The sequence below is a fragment of the Megalobrama amblycephala genome, linkage group LG12 (assembly GCF_018812025.1).
Source record: "Megalobrama amblycephala isolate DHTTF-2021 linkage group LG12, ASM1881202v1, whole genome shotgun sequence".
NCBI classification, from domain to species: domain Eukaryota; kingdom Metazoa; phylum Chordata; class Actinopteri; order Cypriniformes; family Xenocyprididae; genus Megalobrama; species Megalobrama amblycephala.
In genome coordinates, this window is record NC_063055.1 from 821266 (window position 1) to 842500 (window position 21235).

Consider the following 21235-nt stretch of genomic DNA (forward strand, 5'->3'; position numbering starts at 1 on the left):
TATGAAACAAGCAGTGTTGGGAGTAACGCATTACAAGTAATCTGCATTACATAATTACATTACTTTTCTGATCTAATGAGTAATGCATTACAAGTAACGTGCATTACGTAAACAGGTTACTTTTTTCGTGTAACGGGTAAAGTAATGCATGAGTAACGTGCATTACATAATCAGATTTTTTTTGATGTAACGGGTAACGTGTTACATGTAACATTCATTATTGTAACGAGTAATGAATTACAATTAACGTGCATTATGTAATCAAATAACTTTTTTGATGTAACAAGTAAAGTAACGCATTACAAGTAACATGCATTGCATAATCAGGTTACTTTTCTGATCTAGTGAGTAATGCATTACCAGTAACATGCATTACATAATCCGATATTTTTTTTTGATGTAACGGGTAACGTTACATGTAACATTCATTACTGTAACGACTAATGAATTACAATTAACATGCATTATGTAATCAAATAACATTTTTGATGTAACAAGTAACGGATTACAAGTAACATGCATTGCATAATCAGGTTACTTTTCTGATCTAGTGAGTAATGCATTACCAGTAACATGCATTACATAATCCGATAAATTTTTTTGATGTAACGGGTAACGTTACATGTAACATTCATTACTGTAACGAGTAATGAATTACAATTAACGTGCATTAAATAATCAGATTTTTTTATGTAACGGGTAACGTGTTACATGTAACATTCATTACTGTAACGAGTAATGAATTACAATTAACGTGCATTATGTAATCAAATAACTTTTTTGATGTAACAAGTAAAGTAACGCATTACAAGTAACATGCATTGCATAATCAGGTTACTTTTCTGATCTAGTGAGTAATGCATTACCAGTAACATGCATTACATAATCCGATATTTTTTTTTGATGTAACGGGTAACGTTACATGTAACATTCATTACTGTAACGACTAATGAATTACAATTAACATGCATTATGTAATCAAATAACATTTTTGATGTAACAAGTAACGGATTACAAGTAACATGCATTGCATAATCAGGTTACTTTTCTGATCTAGTGAGTAATGCATTACCAGTAACATGCATTACATAATCAGATAATTTTTTTGATGTAACGGGTAACGTTACATGTAACATTCATTACTGTAACGACTAATGAATTACAATTAACATGCATTATGTAATCAAATAACATTTTTGATGTAACAAGTAAAGTAACGGATTACAAGTAACATGCTGTTACGTTTGCTGGTGTAGAGATGAGGCAGATACGGATTTCCACAATACATTCAATACTTTAATATAAACGAAGGCAGAGAACACCATACAAAACACTAACACAAACAGAGAACGGACGAGGAGTGAAGGGAGTGAGTGCAATATATGGGGAGTGCTGACAATAGAGTCCAGGTGCAGGTGATGAGTGCTGATGAGGAGCTGACGAGGGAAGTGAGTGCAGGTGTGGAGAACAGGAGGATCTTGGGAATTGAAGTCCAGGGAAACAAGGGTTCTGTGACACATGCATTGCATAATCAGGTTACTTTTCTGATCTAGTGAGTAATGCATTACCAGTAACATGCATTACATAATCAGATACATTTTTTTGATGTAACGGGTAACGTTACATGTAACATTCATTACTGTAACGAGTAATGAATTACAATTAACGTGCATTAAATAATCAGATTTTTTTTATGTAACGGGTAACGTGTTACATGTAACATTCATTACTGTAACGAGTAATGAATTACAATTAACGTGCATTATGTAATCAAATAACTTTTTTGATGTAACAAGTAAAGTAACGGATTACAAGTAACATGCATTGCATAATCAGGTTACTTTTCTGATCTAGTGAGTAATGCATTACCAGTAACATGCATTACATAATCAGATAAATTTTTTTGATGTAACGGGTAACGTTACATGTAACATTCATTACTGTAACGAGTAATGAATTACAATTAACGTGCATTAAATAATCAGATTTTTTTATGTAACGGGTAACGTGTTACATGTAACATTCATTACTGTAACGAGTAATGAATTACAATTAACGTGCATTATGTAATCAAATAACTTTTTTGATGTAACAAGTAAAGTAACGGATTACAAGTAACATGCATTGCATAATCAGGTTACTTTTCTGATCTAGTGAGTAATGCATTACCAGTAACATGCATTACATAAACAGATTACTTTTTCATGTAATGGGTAAAGTAATGCATTAGTAACGTGCATTACATAATCAGATAATTTTTTTATTAAACGGGTAACGTGTTATGTGTAACATTCATTACTGTAACGAGTAATGAATTAGAATTAATGTGCATTACGTAATCAAATAACTTTTTTGATAAACGCATTATAGGTAACCTGCATTACGCAATCACTTTACTTTTCTAATGTAACGAGTAATGCATTAAAATTAACATTCATTATGTAATCAGATTACTTTTTGATGTAACAAGTAAAGTAACGCATTACAGGTAATGTGCATCATTTTTCATTTTTCTGCTGTAACAAGTAATGCATTACAAGTAACATGCATTATGTAATTAGATTACCCTTTTCATGTAACGAGTAAAGTAATGGATTACAGGAAACATGCATTATGTAATCACAATTTTCATGCTGTAACAAGTAACGTGCATTACTTAATCAGATGACATTTTTGATGTAACGAGTAAGAAAATGCTTTTTGAATAGCTGTCCAGCGTAGTGACCTCTATGCGTGAAAGGGTTAATTGTGTTTGAATGTGTCTCCGTGTATTAATAACTAACCATCCACAAAACAGAATAGTGTTTATGGAAGGTGTAAACTTATTATTATTGAGAAACTTATACTTATGAGTATTTCATCAAACACCAGACACAGAGTTAAAGAAGAAAAAATAATTTGATACTTTATTTTGTTGCAAAAGGAAATACATGCACCACTTAAAAACCAAAGCAAAACTACCGGCATAATAAAAGAGAAGACAAATCATATATAAATATACTCTGAGTACACACATATATAGCAATATAATTTAGGCATTTACAGCATGATTGAGATTTCCATACTGGAATGTTTGTTAGGAGTGATGATCGGAGCGCGCGCGCGCACACACACACACACTCACAGACACACACACACACACACACACACACAGACACACCCACACACACTCACGACCTCCAACACTGCAGCGAGACACACAGAGGACAGAAGAATCAAATAAATACTTCATTTACAGCCATCATCACACAGTGCCTTCATCAATTGTGATGTCACAATATCTGCTTTGCATTCTAGTAAACACAGTTTCACTGTAAAGACTGGTGTGCAGGCCAGTGTTCACTACTTAAAAGATGGCAGGTTTGGCACTTTGATGCTGATGTCCCCGATGTTAATGTTCTTGGGCATCTCTGGCAGGTTCATGTTCTTGACGGCCGAAACAGCACGCGCCGGAGCTCCCGCGATCCCGGCCTGAACGGACACAAACACACAGTTAAACACGAGAACGTCGCGCACAGAATCACTTCACTCCATCAATCACGCCGAACGCTCCACATCACACACGATGCAAACCGCTCGTGATCTCACAGCTCTGCGCATGCGTTACTCCACACGGCGGGAATCAGACATGACGGGGACCGAGGGACAATTTGAAGGAAAAAATAGTGTGGAAAGGGAATGACGAAAGACATGATAGAGAGCAGAATCTGATCCAGATGAAATGAGGAATGGGAAACGCACAAACCCTTCGAATCTCGGTGAACAGTGAAAAAAACGACTTTACTTTTCTTGAATAATTTTATTTGCGCGCATAAAGTCACGAAAGGGAAGTTGAGCTCATCTTTTCTTCTCTATTGCGCCGTATATCCGAGTGAAATGGCTTCGCAAACAAGAACAAATGTAGGGCGGGGCTTGATTTTGTCTGTGGGGAATTGATTGGATGGTTGTGGTGGTGCATTGAGTGACAGGTTGCACCGCACTCATCATCAGAGAAGTCGCTGCAAGAGAAAGGGGAAGATATTCTGATTCAAGATTACGAGGAACATGAATTTAAAAACTACAGATTATTAATTTAGAATAAACACTGCAATATTCCATAAAAAAAAAACAACAACTGTCCGTTTTGATTTCATGGTGACTTCAATAACCCGATGCTCACGTCTCTAAGCGGCAGGATTAGGGTGGGTTAATCCAGATCAAATCCACTGATCAAGATCCAATTAAACTCAGATTAATATTGATGATTCAGGTTGTTTGTTTTCAAGGTGTGACGTCAGAGAACATTTACTCACATCAGCTTCGTCAAACGGCAGGGTTTGTTTTAATGCCAAAATATATGAATACACAAAGTAAGACTAGTTAAAAATTAAACTAACTAGTACACAAACAAGTAAAGACTGACTGTATGTGTGTTAGTCTCAGATTCTCATATCTGAAAGACGCTTTTAACCCTTATAGGGTCTTTGGGTCTTTTCAGACCCCAAACGACGTTTGCTAAAATTTAAAAAAATGTTCTCTTTGTCCAAATGACATGAAACTTTGTACAGTTGGTAACACTTTATAAAAATTGGAGTGATATCTTGTTTTTATGTTAGTGTAGAAAAAAAGTCACACTCAGGGTCTTTGGGGTCTCCAGAGACCGCAGGCAACTAAATGTAATTTTGTAACAAAATAATTGTTTAAAAAAAAAAAAAAAAAGTATTTTTACTCTGTTTATTAATGTTTTTACTTCATATGTGTGCAGTTTTTAGAGGATTTCTCTTATTTTTTAAATTTATATAAATAAATAAACAAAATATTTTTTTAATAGGTTTTTATACAAAAACAGCTTTTTATGTAAAATTCACTTTATAAAAGACCCACATTTCTAACTTTCATTCATGGGGATAACATGGATAATTAAACATGGTTTAGTGTAAGATTTTTGCCCATCTTTTGGAAAATGCAGTTTTAAAAGTAAAAAATGATCTCTTTATCCAGTAGATGGCAGCAGAGCTCCACTATTTGCTATTTGACTGACTGAAAGACATCTTTTCACAAGTTTTTTTCCGTTGGATTCATGTCTAAATATTATGAAATCACAATTATGACAATTAAAATTACTTTTTGTCAAAGTTTAGCATTTTTTTGTACTGAAAAAAAAAAAAAAAAAAAAGTTTTTCAAAAATGTTGATTTTTGAGGATGAATTTTGTCCATTTCCTAAGCGTCTCTCATCATAATGTAACAATATTGAAAAACTGATTTTTTTTTTTTTTATTACAAAAAATACTAAACTTTGACAAAAAGTAGCTTTTATTGTCATAATTGTGATTTCATAATATTTAGATATGAATCCAGCTGAAAATACTTGTGTAAAGATGTCTTTCAGTCAGTCAAACAGCAAATAGTGGAGCTCTGCTGCCATCTACTGGATAAAGTGATCATTTTTTACTTTTAAAACTGCATTTTCCAAAAGATGGGCAAAAATCTCACACTAAACCATGTCAAATTATCCATGTTATCCCCATGAATGAAAGTTAGAAATGTGGGTCTTTTATAAAGTGAATTTTACATAAAAAGCTATTTTTGTATAAAAGCCTATTTAAACAAATATTTTTTAATTTATTTATATAAATTTAAAAAATACGATAAATCCTCCAAAAACTGCACAAATGTGGAGTAAAAACATTAATAAACAGAGTAAAATTACATTTGTTTTTTTAAAAAACAATTATTTTGTTCCAAAATGCCTGGAGTCTCTGGAGACACCAAATACCCTGAGTGTACTTCCCAAACAAAGACCGCACAAGGGTTAAAGCATCCGGATGGTTTTGGAGTGTCAGAAGATCAGTCAGTCAGTCTTTACCCGTGTCTGTTCAGCTGGAGCAGTGCATCATGGGACAGTGCAACAGGACAGATGAGAATATTCTACTTACCAGGCATGAGCTGTGAATCTATCTGTGCTACGGCTCTACGGCTCATCTCTAGAGAATTACACCAAATATTCACACAGATCTGCTCTATTCTAACCTGCCATCCTGAGGACCGACATTCCCACCGACGGACAAACACTGCAAGAAAGCGGATGCGTTTTACATCTATGCATCTGTTCGATCCGTTCTGGTTCTGGTCAATCTGAGTGTCGCGTTCCTCCATCGGTCGTGTCGGTCGCGCAGTGAATGTCCGCCCTCAGGATGACGCGTGTGACAGTCATTGAGTGTGGCGTTCAGCCCTACCTGTGTCTACCTGTCCTGTCTGGGACACTGAAAGATAAACGTCTGCAGAAAGAGAGAAACGCAAAGAGCTGGAGACAGTCAGGAAAGAGTGAAGAGAGACAGTTACAGCAGCTCAAAGATCAACACACTTCATACACAGAAGGGCTGTCGTGACCCACCGCACACCGCCGGTCTTCATCAGGAGAGAGACGTCATGCTGGCGTACGGTGGGTCTTTATGAGAGGAGATTCAGCTGTCAGATCAGAATACCAAACATTTAAGCATTAAAGAGGACCTATTACTCAGTCTTTGGGCTCTACATGCTTGAATGTTCATTATTTTCCTCCATTGTTGCAGCTCCTCTCTTCCCAGTCTGTCAGTAACGCTCCTGTCTCTATGAAGCTCCGCCTTCTGAGAAGCACAATGTGCTCTGATTGGTCGACTGGAGCAGTGTGTTGCGATTGGTGTTTGGGAAATGTCCCGCCCCTTACCATAACCGCCAGTTACTAACTAACTCAACCAGGCCCCGCCCCTTTATTCTGCGCATTAATTATTCAAATGAGGAATATTGTGAGGCGTTTCAGGGAGTTCAGAAACACTGACACTGATATAGAGAATTCTGCACATGTAAAATAGCAGAATAGGTCCTCTTTAATGCTTTTTTTGCATTGTGACTCAGTCGTTGTGCATTTGTTTGTTAGTAGGATGTCCATCATGAACTGAATTTTAATTTTAATCACTGTTGAGACGATACTGCATTACAGTCAATATAATTTTGGCTTTAACTGTTACAAAAATAATGTCACAATGCAAAAAAAAATGTTTTTTAATGATTTATTTTTTGCCTTTATTATAGAGACATGACAGGACAGAGAGAGACGGGATTGAACTTAAGTGTCGAAGCGTCATCGGCTCCAACCGCAATGCAAAAAAACCGTAATCAATGCATAATTTGAGTTTGAAATATGGCGTTTTGTCAAGAGCTGCAATTGAACTTCAGAAGAATAATCGAGCACAAATAAACATCCTGATTTCACCGACACACAAACACACAGGCGCTTCTCTCGTGGTTTGATGATGTCGTGCGCGTGTGGATGTTTATCTGTGTGAGATGAAGATGATCAGACGTCGCATCTGTGAGCGCTGACTGAGCCTCGGCCAGATGATGCAACGCGTTCGGGTTCGTTTCCTCTCAATGGCAAAAGCAAGGAATCCCACATGGGGTCTGACCTTCAGAAGAGCAGCAGCAGCAGACATTCAGAACGAAGGCATCACAGAACGGCATTCTGGGACATGCGTTCCACACACACACACACATGCTCACGGACTGACACGTGTCGCTCTCACCTCAGATTTCTCCATCTTGGTTTGCGCTTCCACCTGCGTGATGATTTCACTCATGTTGGTTTCCAGCACCATGCCGCCCATCACCATCTCGGCCAGGATGTTATGAACCTGCAGGAACGCACAAGATTTGGAGCGTTATGAATCTTTTGTGTCGAATCATGATTCGGATCACGTGTCAAACTGCTGAAATCACGTGACTTTGGCGCTCCGAAGCTTCCTGAAGCAGTGTTTTGAAATCGGCCATCACTAAATAAGTCGTTATTTTGTTTTTTTGGAGCACCAAAAATATTCTCGTGACTTTATAATATTAATATTGAACCACTGTACTCACATGAACTGATTTAAACATGTTTTTAGTACATTAATGGATCTTGAGAGAGGAAATGTCATTGCTCAGGCCTCACTGAGCCATCAGATTTCATCAAAAATATCTTAATTTGTGTTCTGTTCATCATTTTTGGGTGAACTAACCCTTTTAATCTGTGTTTTTGTCCTAACTAGCCACGACGATCCTGTTTTAGAAACGGTTTCTATTGGAACAACAACACAAAGTATGGCAATGATAATCTCAGTATGAGCTTTATTTACTGTTAAAAACGTCTAATGTGAGTTTTAATATCAATTTGTGTGAATCTCTTCTGATTGGCTGTGTTTTTGATTGACTTTATCGCGTCTCATACTGCTATTTTCTCATTTTTGTTGTTGTGTTTATTTAGTTTTTGAGAGGAAAGTGCAGCACTTATTCATCTAAATGTGGAGTTCGGCTGTGAGTATATTGTGAAGCACGTCACCTTATCCATGTGGAAAATCAGGTCGAGTTCACACACGTTCTCGAAGCATTTGTCCAGCGTCTCCACGAACACCTGCAGACACAGAGAGTCACATGATCACATCATCACACTGATGGACCAACTTTAGAATCAGTGTCGCCCTCACACCTGGATCAGATCCAGAATGCCCAGCTCGCTCTCTGACGAATCCACGCAGAACACGAAGTACAGGGTGGCGTAGTGTCGGTAGATCAGCTTGTTCTCCGAGCCGCCGATTAACCTGAACACACAAACACGAGACGCAATGAGCCGTGACACATAGGGCTGGGTATTGACAATTTTCACAATTTGATTCAATATTGATTATTTTGGATGTAGTATTTCAGTTTCAGCACATGCCAAATTTTCTAGAGGAAAAAAATCTCTCAACTAATGCTGTAAACTACACATGAGAGTCAGCTGGTGCTACTATAATAATACTGAAGGTTCAGTGCTTCCCACAGGTTTGAAATATACTTGCGGTGGTCGCCGGGCGAAAAATCCTCCTATTACACACGGCACAAAAATGGTCTACTACATGTGACAAACAAATAATGTGTGATTTTTAACAGTATTTTTATTTATTGAAATTAATTTTAATTAAACTTACAATTAATTACACACTAACATTATGCATTGTAAATTATGCAAAATTACAGCATTTAAATGGTTCACCTTTTCCTATGTTCTCCTTGCTGTCATATAGTGTCTCTCTCAGTGAATGGGACACAGATTTTACTAGTAAAATTTATAACATGAATAATATATGTGTCAGATAATGTTCTTAGTCTTTTCTTCCTGTGGGGGAGACTGCAATAATTTACTATGAATTAAATGGAAATCAAATTAAATACAATTTATTGTGTAACCAAAATACCAATAATGCCCAAAAGAAAAAGAAAAAACTTAGCGTGTGACTTTTAATTATAAACAAGCCCGAAATACACCGGGACTCTTATTTTGAAATGTCTGATCCTTCAGATTCTTACAATCGTCTAAAACATTTTATATAAAGGCCATAAAGTAAACACTGTAATAATTCATCAACTTGAGTTCATTAGCAATCGCTTGGCATAAATCTGCGCTTTTCATTGATTGAGAATCACTTTGAATCAGTCTGAAGTAATTTGCGCGAGTTTGTAGAACACGCAACAGCGCCGCCTAGTGACTTTGCAAAATGCAGCGCCCGTGGGAATGTCAGCGGGAGTAAACAGTTCTGACGCACACGTAACGAGCAGGTACGAAACAACTAGTTAATCGATCGCAGATGGTTTCATTATCTTGCGCGGATATAAAAGTATAAGAGGATAAAAATAATAAAAGCAAAAATGTGTCTCCAAATATACCTGGGCGGCCGTTATTATACCTGGGCGGCCCGCCTAAGTAAAGTCTATGTGTGGGAAGCACTGAGGTTAAATTAACTTATTTATATACAAACACTTAAATTACACTCAATGATGTTTTTATTATAAATAAAGTTTAGAATTACATAATCATATTTCTACTCCAATTCATCTTTTTTTTTTAAATATAAACATTTAAATCGCACCTGATTTATTCAAACATGCATTAAATATTGAAGAACATTAAAAATTATAATGAATATGTAACGGTGCATAGCTATATTTATCTTTCTAGAGTTAATTTTCTAGCTGACTAATGTGTTTATGGTCACTGAATATGTTTTTCTGAGGTAAATGTGACGTCACGTGACATTGAAGCTGTTTTATTGAGTCTTTCCGAGGTTGAAGCACTGATTGAGCGATTACACGAGACATGATACGGATTTCAGTAAGTTGTACTGTATATTTTAACATACCTTCAGATGTTCATGTTTATTTCGCTGTAACTGGTATTAAAGCGGAGGAGAGGATGATCACATGCTTCTCTTTAACTGAGGCGCTAAAGCGATCCGTCACGCCACATTAAACAGTATTTATTTTCTGAATCTCATAATAAGATGGACGTCATTTGAAATCTGAGACTTTGCTTCATATCAAAAGTAACAGATTATTGTGATTTATTGGATGGGAGGAGCTACATATTCTGCTCATTCATCAACTGAAAACAGACTAGACTAATCGATTCTTGGGATTTAAGAATCAATATCGGCTCGTAAAAATGAGAATCGATATTTTATTTTACCCAGCCCTAGTAACACACACAACGACGTCGCTGGAGAAATGCATGACTTACAATCCGCCCTCCAAGAAGTTGCAAACGTTCTCGTCTCGTTTGGAAACCAGATGAAACGTTTCTCTGATGATCTGCTGCTCTGTGTCTTCAGTCTGAAAGGAATAAAACAGGCGTTAAATGAGTCACTGTAGAGAAGAAAACATCAGAAACTTCAGTTTCATGAGTTTAAGATATGCGTCACACGTTCTGTGGGAATCGAACCCATGACCTCATGCTCTACTGAAAGCATCAGGAACATTCATGGTGAAACAGCGACACCTGCTGCTCACACTGAGGAACTGCAGCAGACTCTGACAGACCACCAGTTCCTCAGTGTGAGCAGCAGGTGTCGCTGTTTCACCGCTCATGAATGCCACGCTGGCAGAATCAAACTGTCTTCCAGGAGAAAATCTGCTCAATCGTTTATTATAAACTGATTTAGTTTCATAACTGATTAATTCTGCAACTGTTATTTTCCTGTTTATTACAGTGAAGCTCCATCCATATTGCATAAAGCGCTGTAGAGATGAATGTGAACATGTTAAAGTCGTTTCTTCTCACACTAATAAAGTTTCTAGAATAGAGTTCTGTTGAATCAGATCTTCAGTAACGTCTGTGTGTTTCTGTTCAGATGAGGAAAAAACACGAGCGAGTCACAAGAGCCTGTGAAAATGATAGTGTAACTCTAGAGTGACCTCTGACCCCGATCACATGTCAAGAGACAAAGAGTGGCTCCCTCTTTAATATTTCACAGGCTGCAGTCACTGCACTCACACACACACGCACACACTAATACAAACACACACACACACACACACACACACACACACACTAATACAAACACACACACTCATACAAACACACACTCATTCACACATACACATATACTCTCATACACACACACACACACACACACACACACACTTACAAACACACACTCTCACACAAACACACACACTTACAAACACACAAACACTCACACACACACAATTATGTTAGTCTATAATGAATCAATAAATATTATATTCTTCCATGACATCTGAATAAACGACATTTATCCTAAATTATAATTCATATAAGCTTAATATTTCTGTAAGAGCAACTAACCAAACACTTTATTTATCTGACAAATCAGCTGTTCAGTTATTCACACAGTAACAGTAAACAGAGGCATTAAATAATAATAATAATGTGATTCACTCACGTAATGCTCGTAGAATTTCGACAGTCGAGGTTTTCCATGATTATTAAATATCAGAATGGCTTTTATCATGTTCACCGCGATGGTCGTGTCCAGCTGCGGCTGAAGTCGTCGAGTTTAGAGAGTTTATTACAATAATCAATAACTAATAATCGGAATCTGACACTCACAGCACAGCAGAGCAGAAGAGCGGAACCTGTCAGAGTGACTTCCGCTACAGCGAGAAGCTTCCAATGACGCAGCGACACTGTCAAAATAAAAGTCATGAAAATCTGATCCAGAAGGCGATTTACTTTTTTTTACACATTTTTTACACATTGAATTATAATTATAAATCAAATAATTATTTATATTTATAAATAAATATAATTATAAATTAAATATATTTAACTGAAATATAGAATTATTGTCCGAACAACTTCTGAAATCTACGTCGACGATATTTTACCCTTCAAATAAACCTCATTTCTCATGATCGTCCACATGATGGCGCAAGATCGCACACAAATGACATGAAAACAATCGATGAGAACATTTTACAACGCAGAATAACATTCGGTAGTTTTAAAACAAATATTTTCTCATTCGTATTTTCCGTCATATTAAAGATTCTAGAACATCTAAAGAATCTGCATTATTTCGACACTTGAAAAAACAAAATTCCATACTTTACATCAAAATAAAATAATATGACACTTTTATGTTTTGTATTGTATGTGTAAAGGTACCAATTTAAAGATATAACAACCGTTAAATATAAAGTTCACTTTCTGAATGAAAAAGCGGGTCAATCCAAACTGTAAAGGGGGGTGATCCATTATTAAAAATCGACAAAGAAACAAAAAATATAATTATTTGTTCTCATATGTTGGTTTGTTCAATCAGTGACTGTTTATTCAAATCTACGTCATAGCTTAAAGGGCATGTTTACATCAGTTTTTGTGGTAAAACTTTAATCGCAGTCCGCGGACCACCCCTCTCGCGCGCCGGTGGTACAGTCCATAAAAGTTCTGCTGGATCTATAAAAGCTCGAACCCCCTCCGCGAGACTCGAACCGCAGAAGAACCGCTGAAGATGGAGCAAACCGAAGTAGTGAAACCAGAAACTCTGGATGATCTGATTAAAACTCTGCACAAGATTTTTGAAAGTGACTCTATTAATGTGGAAGAAGTGCAGAGCATCATGGAAGCGTATGAAAGTAAACCTCAGGAGTGGATGAAATTCGCCAAATTTGACCAGTACAGGTAATTATTATTATTATTATTATTATTATTAACGATAATAATTGTCTCATAAAACAATTATTTTTAATCGGTAGTCTGCTAAAATGATGCATTTAGGCTTACAATCACTATGGTTTTATCTTATATATTTTTAACACAACTGAAAAATGTTTTTTTTTTAATGCTTTTTTTTTTTTAAATGTTGTTTTTTAACGATGACACTATTGCTCGATTTTCAAATGCAAATCAAGTTATTTTTGAGGAGATGCGATGCGTTCAGAATCAGTTTTTCCTCCGGTGATGTTTTGAGAGGGGCGGGTCTTCGTTTCAGGAGGCGGAGATGAGGCTGGCCAATCAGGGCGCGGCTCCTGGCGCACACCCGCTGCTCTCCGTTCCATCAAATGTTCCAGCAGAAAAACACACATTCCATTCCCGCCACATGGAACAAACCTTTCTAGATTGTTCGACACCAACAGTTTCAAGATACAGGACGTTCTCTTTATCTCACCGACTGAAATCATTATGCCTAATGAGTAGAGTAGTAATGCCAAAATTGATCCCTGCAACAACAAACAGTAATTCTAAATTATCATTAATCTCCAACATCAACTTGTATAGGAAAGAAATACTGGAAGGAAAAACTGTTTCCACCACAATCATGCTTTTGTCATAGTAATGAAAATTATGATACAAAAAGTCATAACTGTGACGTATTAATTTATGAGAGATTAAAAAGGTGAAATGAGATGCAATCAAAGTTGTGACTTAACCCTCTGGTGCTGTTCGTTCATTTTTGACTGAAAAATATTTTGTTTTTTTGAATTTGATCGAAATTTTGTTTTTACGAAACTTGGTAAAGGTTTTCGCACTTGCTTATGAACACATAAAAAATCATGGACATGATTCGAAAAAGGTTAAATGGTCCTGAAAAAATAGTCACACTTGTACTCACTGAGTGTAAAACATGAATATTCTGACTTAATATCACGCAATTCTGACTTTTTTAAACTCGCAATTCTGACTTTTTTAAACTCGCAATTCCGACTTTATATGTCACAATTCCGACTTTATAACTCGCAATTCTGACTTTATATCTCACAATTCCGACTTTATATCTCACAATTCTGACTTTATAACTCGCAATTATGACTTTATATCTCACAATTCTGACTTTATATCTCACAATTCTGACTTTATATCTCACAATTCTGACTTTATAACTCGCAATTCTGACTTTATATCTCACAATTCTGACTTTATATCTCAGAATTCTGACTTTATAACTCGCAATTCTGACTTTATAACTCGCAATTCTGACTTTATAACTCGCAATTCTGACTTTATATCTCACAATTCTGACTTTATATCTCACAATTCTGACTTTATATCTCACAATTCTGACTTTATAACTCGCAATTCTGACTTTATATCTCACAATTCTGACTTTATATCTCAGAATTCTGACTTTATAACTCGCAATTCTGACTTTATAACTCGCAATTCTGACTTTATATCTCACAATTCTGACTTTATATCTCACAATTCTGACTTTATAACTCGCAATTCTGACTTTATATCTCACAATTCCGACTTTATAACTCGCAATTCTGACTTTATAACTCGCAATTCTGACTTTATAACTCGCAATTCTGACTTTTTAAATTCGCAATTCTGACTTTATATCTCACAATTCTGACTTTATAACTCACAATTCTGACTTTATAACTCGCAATTCCGACTTTATATCTCTCAATTCCGACTTTATAACTCGCAATTCTGACTTTATAACTTGCAATTCTGACTTTATATCTCACAATTCCGACTTTATAACTCGCAATTCTGACTTTATAACTCGCAATTCTGACTTTATATCTTGCAATTCTGACTTTTTTAAACTCGCAATTCTGACTTTATATCTCACAATTCTGACTTTATAACTCACAATTCTGACTTTATATCTCACAATTCCGACTTTATAACTCGCAATTCCGACTTTATATCTCTCAATTCCGACTTTATAACTCGCAATTCCGACTTTATAACTCGCAATTCTGACTTTATATCACGCAATTCTGACTTTATATCTCACAATTCTGACTTTATATCTCACAATTCTGACTTTATATCTCACAATTCTGACTTTATAACTCGCAATTCTGACTTTATATCTCACAATTCCGACTTTATATCTCACAATTCTGACTTTATATCTCACAATTCCGACTTTATAACTCGCAATTCTGACTTTATATCTCACAATTCCGACTTTATATCTCACAATTCCGACTTTATATGTCACAATTCCGACTTTATAACTCGCAATTCTGACTTTATATCTCACAATTCTGACTTTATATCTCACAATTCTGACTTTATAACTCGCAATTCTGACTTTATAACTCGCAATTCTGACTTTATATCTCACAATTCTGACTTTATATCTCACAATTCTGACTTTATATCTCACAATTCTGACTTTATAACTCGCAATTCTGACTTTATATCTCACAATTCCGACTTTATATCTCACAATTCCGACTTTATATCTCACAATTCCGACTTTATAACTCGCAATTCTGACTTTATATCTCACAATTCTGACTTTATATCTCACAATTCTGACTTTATATCTCACAATTCTGACTTTATAACTCGCAATTCTGACTTTATATCTCACAATTCTGACTTTATATCTCACAATTCCGACTTTATAACTCGCAATTCCGACTTCATAACTCGCAATTCCAACTTTATAACTCGAAAATTTCTTTTTCAGGTCTATGCTCAAAAAGTCAATAAATGGATTATAACTACTGCATAAATATCATTTAATAAAGTCCCCTAAAAATACAAAATATGAAAAAAAAAAAACTAAAATATAGTACATTCAAAATATAGTGCAATGAAAAAATTGTTTGGGTAATTTTCACGTGACGTAAATCTGTTTCAACTGATGATTGAAGCATGATTGTTTGTGAGTCTTTCATTGAACTGACAGATGAAAGTATGTTTTAACAAGCATGTCTTTACAGGTACACCAGGAATCTCGTCGATGAGGGAAATGGAAAGTTCAACCTGATGATCCTGTGCTGGGGTGAAGGACACGGCAGGTAAACTGAACTCAGATGCTGCTGTTTGAGTTATAAATCAGTCTATATTCACTTCTCAATCTGAAAAACCTAAAATCATTTATGGATCAATAATTAAACAAGCAGAACACATGCGTCAATGAATTAGAGATATTAACATGCAGATAACGGCCTGATGGAACAGTCCAATGTCTTGTGATTAGTTAAGTCATAAACAGAGATAATATATTCAAAGCCCTTAATAAATTGATTGAATTTGAGATAAAATAAGGACATCGCCTCATAAAAACATAAGCAGTTTTTCACAGTGGGAGAAGAAAAAGGAAGCAAAGCGCCTGATTTTGTTGTTCATCTTCACCTACTAAAGAAGCACAGAGATAGTTGTAATGTTTCTAAACATAGAAGCATGTTTCTGAGTTTGCCATGTTTGGCTCCACCGCAGCAGCATCCACGATCACACGGACTCGCACTGCTTCCTGAAGCTCCTGCAGGGTCAGCTGAAGGAGACGCTGTTCGACTGGCCCGACCGCAGACTGCAGGGCGGGATGGTGCAGAAGTCACAGCGGGTCCTGCTGGAAAACCAGTGCGCGTATATTAACGGTGAGAATCACTACCGACTGTGAGCAGAAGCTCCTCTGACCGACATGCGTCTGACCTTTACTGCACTGTTTCAGACTCCATCGGCCTCCATCGCGTGGAGAACGTCAGTCACACGGAGAGCGCCGTCAGCTTGCACCTCTACAGTCCTCCCTTCCAGTCCTGCCAGACGTTCGACCAGCGCACTGGACACCGCAACACTGTCAAGATGACCTTCTGGAGTAAATATGGCGAGAGGACACCGTATGTAAGTGTGCATGTCCGATCTAAGGCACAGCTGGTATTAAGATGCGTTTTGGTCGATCGGATCACAAGTGAACGACGCTAAATACAGGTGTAAAACGTTTTGAGCTTGTCCACTTTCAACCACTTCCAGAGGCAGATGAAAACGCATTTGACCGGAATGCTTTTGTAGTGTGATCTGACCTAACACATAACCAGACACAAACATAAACATAAACAACATAAACATTGACATAAAAGATGTCACCTGTTGGAGTTTGGGTTCCTTGCCGCTGTCGCCTTTGGCTTGCTTGGTCGGGGACACTTGACATTTGACTTGACATTTGATATTCAACAGTGCTTCTGATCTGCCTGCATTGACACTATTCTTTAAGAGCTGCTGTGCAGCCAAAATAATGTACAAGTTATCAATGTAAAGCTGCTTTGACACAATCTACATTGAAAAAAGCGCTATATAAATAAAGATGACTTGACTTGACGATGCGAACGACAAACACTTTAGCCGCCTTTCACGACAAACGACAGCTGTTGGACCGGAAGTCATTCATTTCCAATGGAGAATAGTACGGGGGCTGCGTGGAGTTCCAATCATATGTGAATGCGGAAATTTCGGATCCGATTTGAGCTTCGGATGCGTTGAAATATTTGAACTTCTGCGGCTAGACTGTATGCGACTGGCCGACCGGATACGATGTATTCTAATCAAAACTATTAGCGCGAAGTTAGAATTACCAACAATTTAACACTTTAACGTTATTTCTGTAAAATGGCTGTTATTAAAAATTATGTCAGAATTTTTTTTTTATAATTATTAAATAAATTTTTACGTTGATTAGCTCTATAAAAATCTACTATGTTTTTATTTTAGCTGTATCGAGGGTCATTCGCTTTGTGTGGATATATTCATACATACATTAACGTTACATTCTTTAAAATCGTTCAGTTTACCGTGATGAATAAGCCGAGGGTAACGGTTGCTTCACGACCAATTTCAAAGTTCCGTACGACTGCCGCTAGGGGGCGAAATGCGACAATCGGATGCGAACGTGGTGTGCAGAGGAAAGGCGGCTTTTGTCTATCCACACCAGACCCGACACGACTATGAGATGCGATAAAGTCAATCAAAATATCACAGCCAATCAGAAGAGCGCGTGGGCGGGCTCTCTCCGCAAGTTCCAACGAAATGGATAATAATCAAATTCATGAATATTACACCATTTTAACATTATTAAAAATACATACTGAGTTACTGAAATAATCTTTGTCATCGAATACACTTACAATGAGTTGACAGTTTTAATGTTCTTGTTTCCTTTTTATTTATTTTGAAGATCTGAGGTGAATTGTCCATTGTTGCATTGTTACGGCTATAAAAGACACACAAAATGATATTCAAACACTTTTAACATGAAATAAAGCACATAAACATTACCTGAGATTATCATTGCCATACTTTGTGTTGTTGTTCCAGCCGTGACGTCACAGAAAAAATAGAAACCGTTACTAAAATCGTTGCGTGTTGCAGGACAAAAATGTACCAAGCACAATGTTCTCTCGCCATTCATGATTTCTAACACACACTCACAGCGTTCGGCTGATGCTCTCCCTGTGTTTTTCATTTCGTCCATTAGATTGAAAGATCTGAAAACATAAAACATACATAGACCCTCCCTTCGACGAGATCAGGTGGTTGAAAGTGGACAAAAAAGACCAGGTGTAAACGGGAATGTGTCTCCCTCGTCCACTTGCAGTGGCAGTTGAATGTTGATATTAAAGTCATCATGAAATCGAAGTTTTTTCTTCGCTATTGTGCCGTATATCCGAGTGAAACTGCTTCGCAAACAAGAACAAATGTAGGGCGGGGCTTGATTTTGTCTGTGGGGAATTGATTGGATGGTTGTGGTTTGCTATTGGTGGATCTCATGTGAGTGACAGGTTGCCCCGCCCTCATCATCAGAGAAGAGAAGAGATTCTGCAAGAGGGTGGGGAAGTTAAAAGTTAAATCATAAAAAAAATCCATATAAAAACACTGTCAGTTCTGATTTCATGGTGACTTTAAGAAACAATCCGATAAGATAAATCAGGTGAATGAATATGAATGAATCCTGGAACACTTTGAAAGAGTCTGGAAAGTTAATATTTAGTTATCAGAAGATAAACCCTCTTATCAGTGTATTAGTCTGCATGAATGATGTTTTGAGTCTGTTCAGAACTGTACGTTCCCTCGGCGCAGGCAACATTCCAGCGCAGGCGTTGCGCCTCTCGGTGACGTAGCGTCTGTTTTGCAGCGCTGCAGGAATCCTGCTGTGGACTGATGCATGCTGGATAATGTCTTCCACATGCGGCGCTCCACTTCTGCCAAACTTATCTTCATTCAGAGGTTGCATAAGTTTACCTTGACCAAATTGCTGTCTGGACAAAATAATTTCGACATCAGTGCTGTACTTTGATAAGATAAGATAGGAAAGCGCCAATGAGACCGTCGCTCTGTCATTAACTCGCTTTTAAGTTTGTCTTTATCTGTTAATTAGAAGCTTGCGCTTTTGTTTGACCACTTTTGTGCCGCTTTCTTACAGGAAACGACCCTTTCACAAGAAAACAACTGAGACGGAGAGAACGACGATGCTCGATGGAAGCCAAATTTCCACATAAATGATGTTTATTACTTGATCCAACACTTTTTGAGATTGGCAAAGGACAGTGGGAAGAGGGTCTTGGCGGTAATTAAAGTTGCTTAATCGTGGCCTAGTTTAACGCTGGCAGGCGCTGCTGAAGCCAGGCTGAATGGAGCCGCGCCGTCAATCTGCTCTTTGTTGGAGGACAAGCCATTCTCCCAGCATTCCTCTGTGCCTGTGACCTGTGTAATCGCTCTTTTGTACTGTTACGGGATGAGAGCTGTTTGTTGGAAGTGTGTAATTTATGAGAAGAAACTATTTGTCTTTCCTTTTGTCCCTCTGAAATGAAAGCGCTGTCCTGAAACGGCCTCCATCGGCATCAGCGGGAACCGCAGCACTTCGATCGGTGTGTGCTATTGATAATCGCCAGGCCTCCAATCTCCACATGCTTTTTATTCAATTTCCAGATGAACGTTTGCATGGAAGAGTTTATTTTTATGAATCTTGCTGTCAGTAATTGATGTCTATGGTCTCTGCATTTGTAAACTGGAGCTTTTATTTAAAATGGACCTGAATCTTACCTGGAAATGAATTTTTGTCTTAACATTGAAGTAAATAAAAAAACGTTTAGCCACATGTGTGTTTTGTCTTCAGTTCTGCAGAGCTCATCTGCTTATTGATGTGATGAATTGATAGAAGTGTGAATGATGGACGGCTCGATCAAGTCTGTCTGATCGAGTTTGTCTCAGCATGTCTGAACTAAAGCTTTTCTAGAAGCTGCTGTCGTTCCTGTTGCCGCCTGTCTGCAGACAGATTCCTCAAAGTGAACATAATGTTCTGGCAAGGTTATGAACTGCAATATTAATAGAACGTTCGTTGAAAGTTATCTGGATTTTAATAATATTTTCAAAACGTTAGGTACAACGTTACTTATAATCAACATTGTCTAAAGGGGACTATCAATTTTAGATTGGGAGGAATTTCTGATTGATCATTTGTCCACTAAATTGGACATCATGTATCAATATCTATATTTCAGCTACAATTCATACTGTTACTGTGACTGTTGTTCTTGAAAATACTTCATCTGCAGTAACTTTTTTGGCTGTAAATATATGTATTTGTGTTATACGAAAGTAATTAATTACATAATGCATGTTATATGTAACGTTACTTTAAAAAAGTAATCAAAAAAGTAATCTGATTACGTAATGCACGTTAATTGTAATGCATTACTCGTTACAGCATAAAAATTATGTGATTACGTAATGCATGTTACCTGTAATGCGTTACTTTACTCGTTACATCAAAAAGGTTATCTGATTATGTAATGAATGTTACATGTAACACGTTACTTTACTTGTTACATCAAAAAAGTCACCTGATTATGTAATGCACATTATTAATGCGTTACTTTACTTGTTACATGAAAAAAGTAATCTGATTATGTGACAAACATTACATGTAACACGTTACTTTACTTGTTACATCAAAAAAGTCACCTGGTTATGTAATGCACGTTACTTTACTCGTTACATCAAACAGAAATCTAATTACTTGAGTGTTACATGTAGCACGTTATTTTACTTGTTACATCAAAAAGTTACCTGATTATGTAATGCACATACTAATTCATTACTTTACTTGTTACATGAAAAAGTAATCTGATTACGTGATGCACATTAATTGCAATGCATTACTCGTTACAGCAGAAAAATAATGTGATTACGTAATGCATGTT

General features: G+C 36.8%; 2 protein-coding genes across 3 annotated transcripts; one reads left to right on the top strand and one right to left on the bottom strand.

The window, feature by feature from the left end:
• Positions 1-2879: 2879 nt before the first annotated feature.
• On the bottom strand, positions 2880-11970 carry ap3s1 (adaptor related protein complex 3 subunit sigma 1). Of its 2 annotated transcripts, none has more exons than XM_048209131.1 (6): positions 11731-11967; positions 10548-10639; positions 8481-8592; positions 8334-8405; positions 7543-7650; positions 2880-3471 (listed from the first exon to the last, which is right to left on the bottom strand). In XM_048209131.1, the coding sequence occupies exons 1-6, from the start codon at positions 11797-11799 to the stop codon at positions 3343-3345; spliced, it is 582 nt and encodes a 193-aa protein (XP_048065088.1). In that variant the 5' UTR covers positions 11800-11967; the 3' UTR covers positions 2880-3342. The 2 variants fall into 2 exon arrangements, with proteins under 2 accessions (XP_048065088.1, XP_048065089.1); XM_048209132.1 differs by lacking the exon at positions 2880-3471 and adding an exon at positions 5689-6258 and having other exon boundaries at positions 11731-11970.
• A 791-nt stretch (positions 11971-12761) lies between these two features.
• On the top strand, positions 12762-20128 carry cdo1 (cysteine dioxygenase, type I). Its single transcript, XM_048209130.1, has 5 exons — positions 12762-12971; positions 15983-16060; positions 16482-16639; positions 16714-16883; positions 19456-20128. The coding sequence occupies exons 1-5, from the start codon at positions 12802-12804 to the stop codon at positions 19483-19485; spliced, it is 606 nt and encodes a 201-aa protein (XP_048065087.1). The 5' UTR covers positions 12762-12801; the 3' UTR covers positions 19486-20128.
• The last annotated feature ends 1107 nt before the right edge of the window (positions 20129-21235 follow it).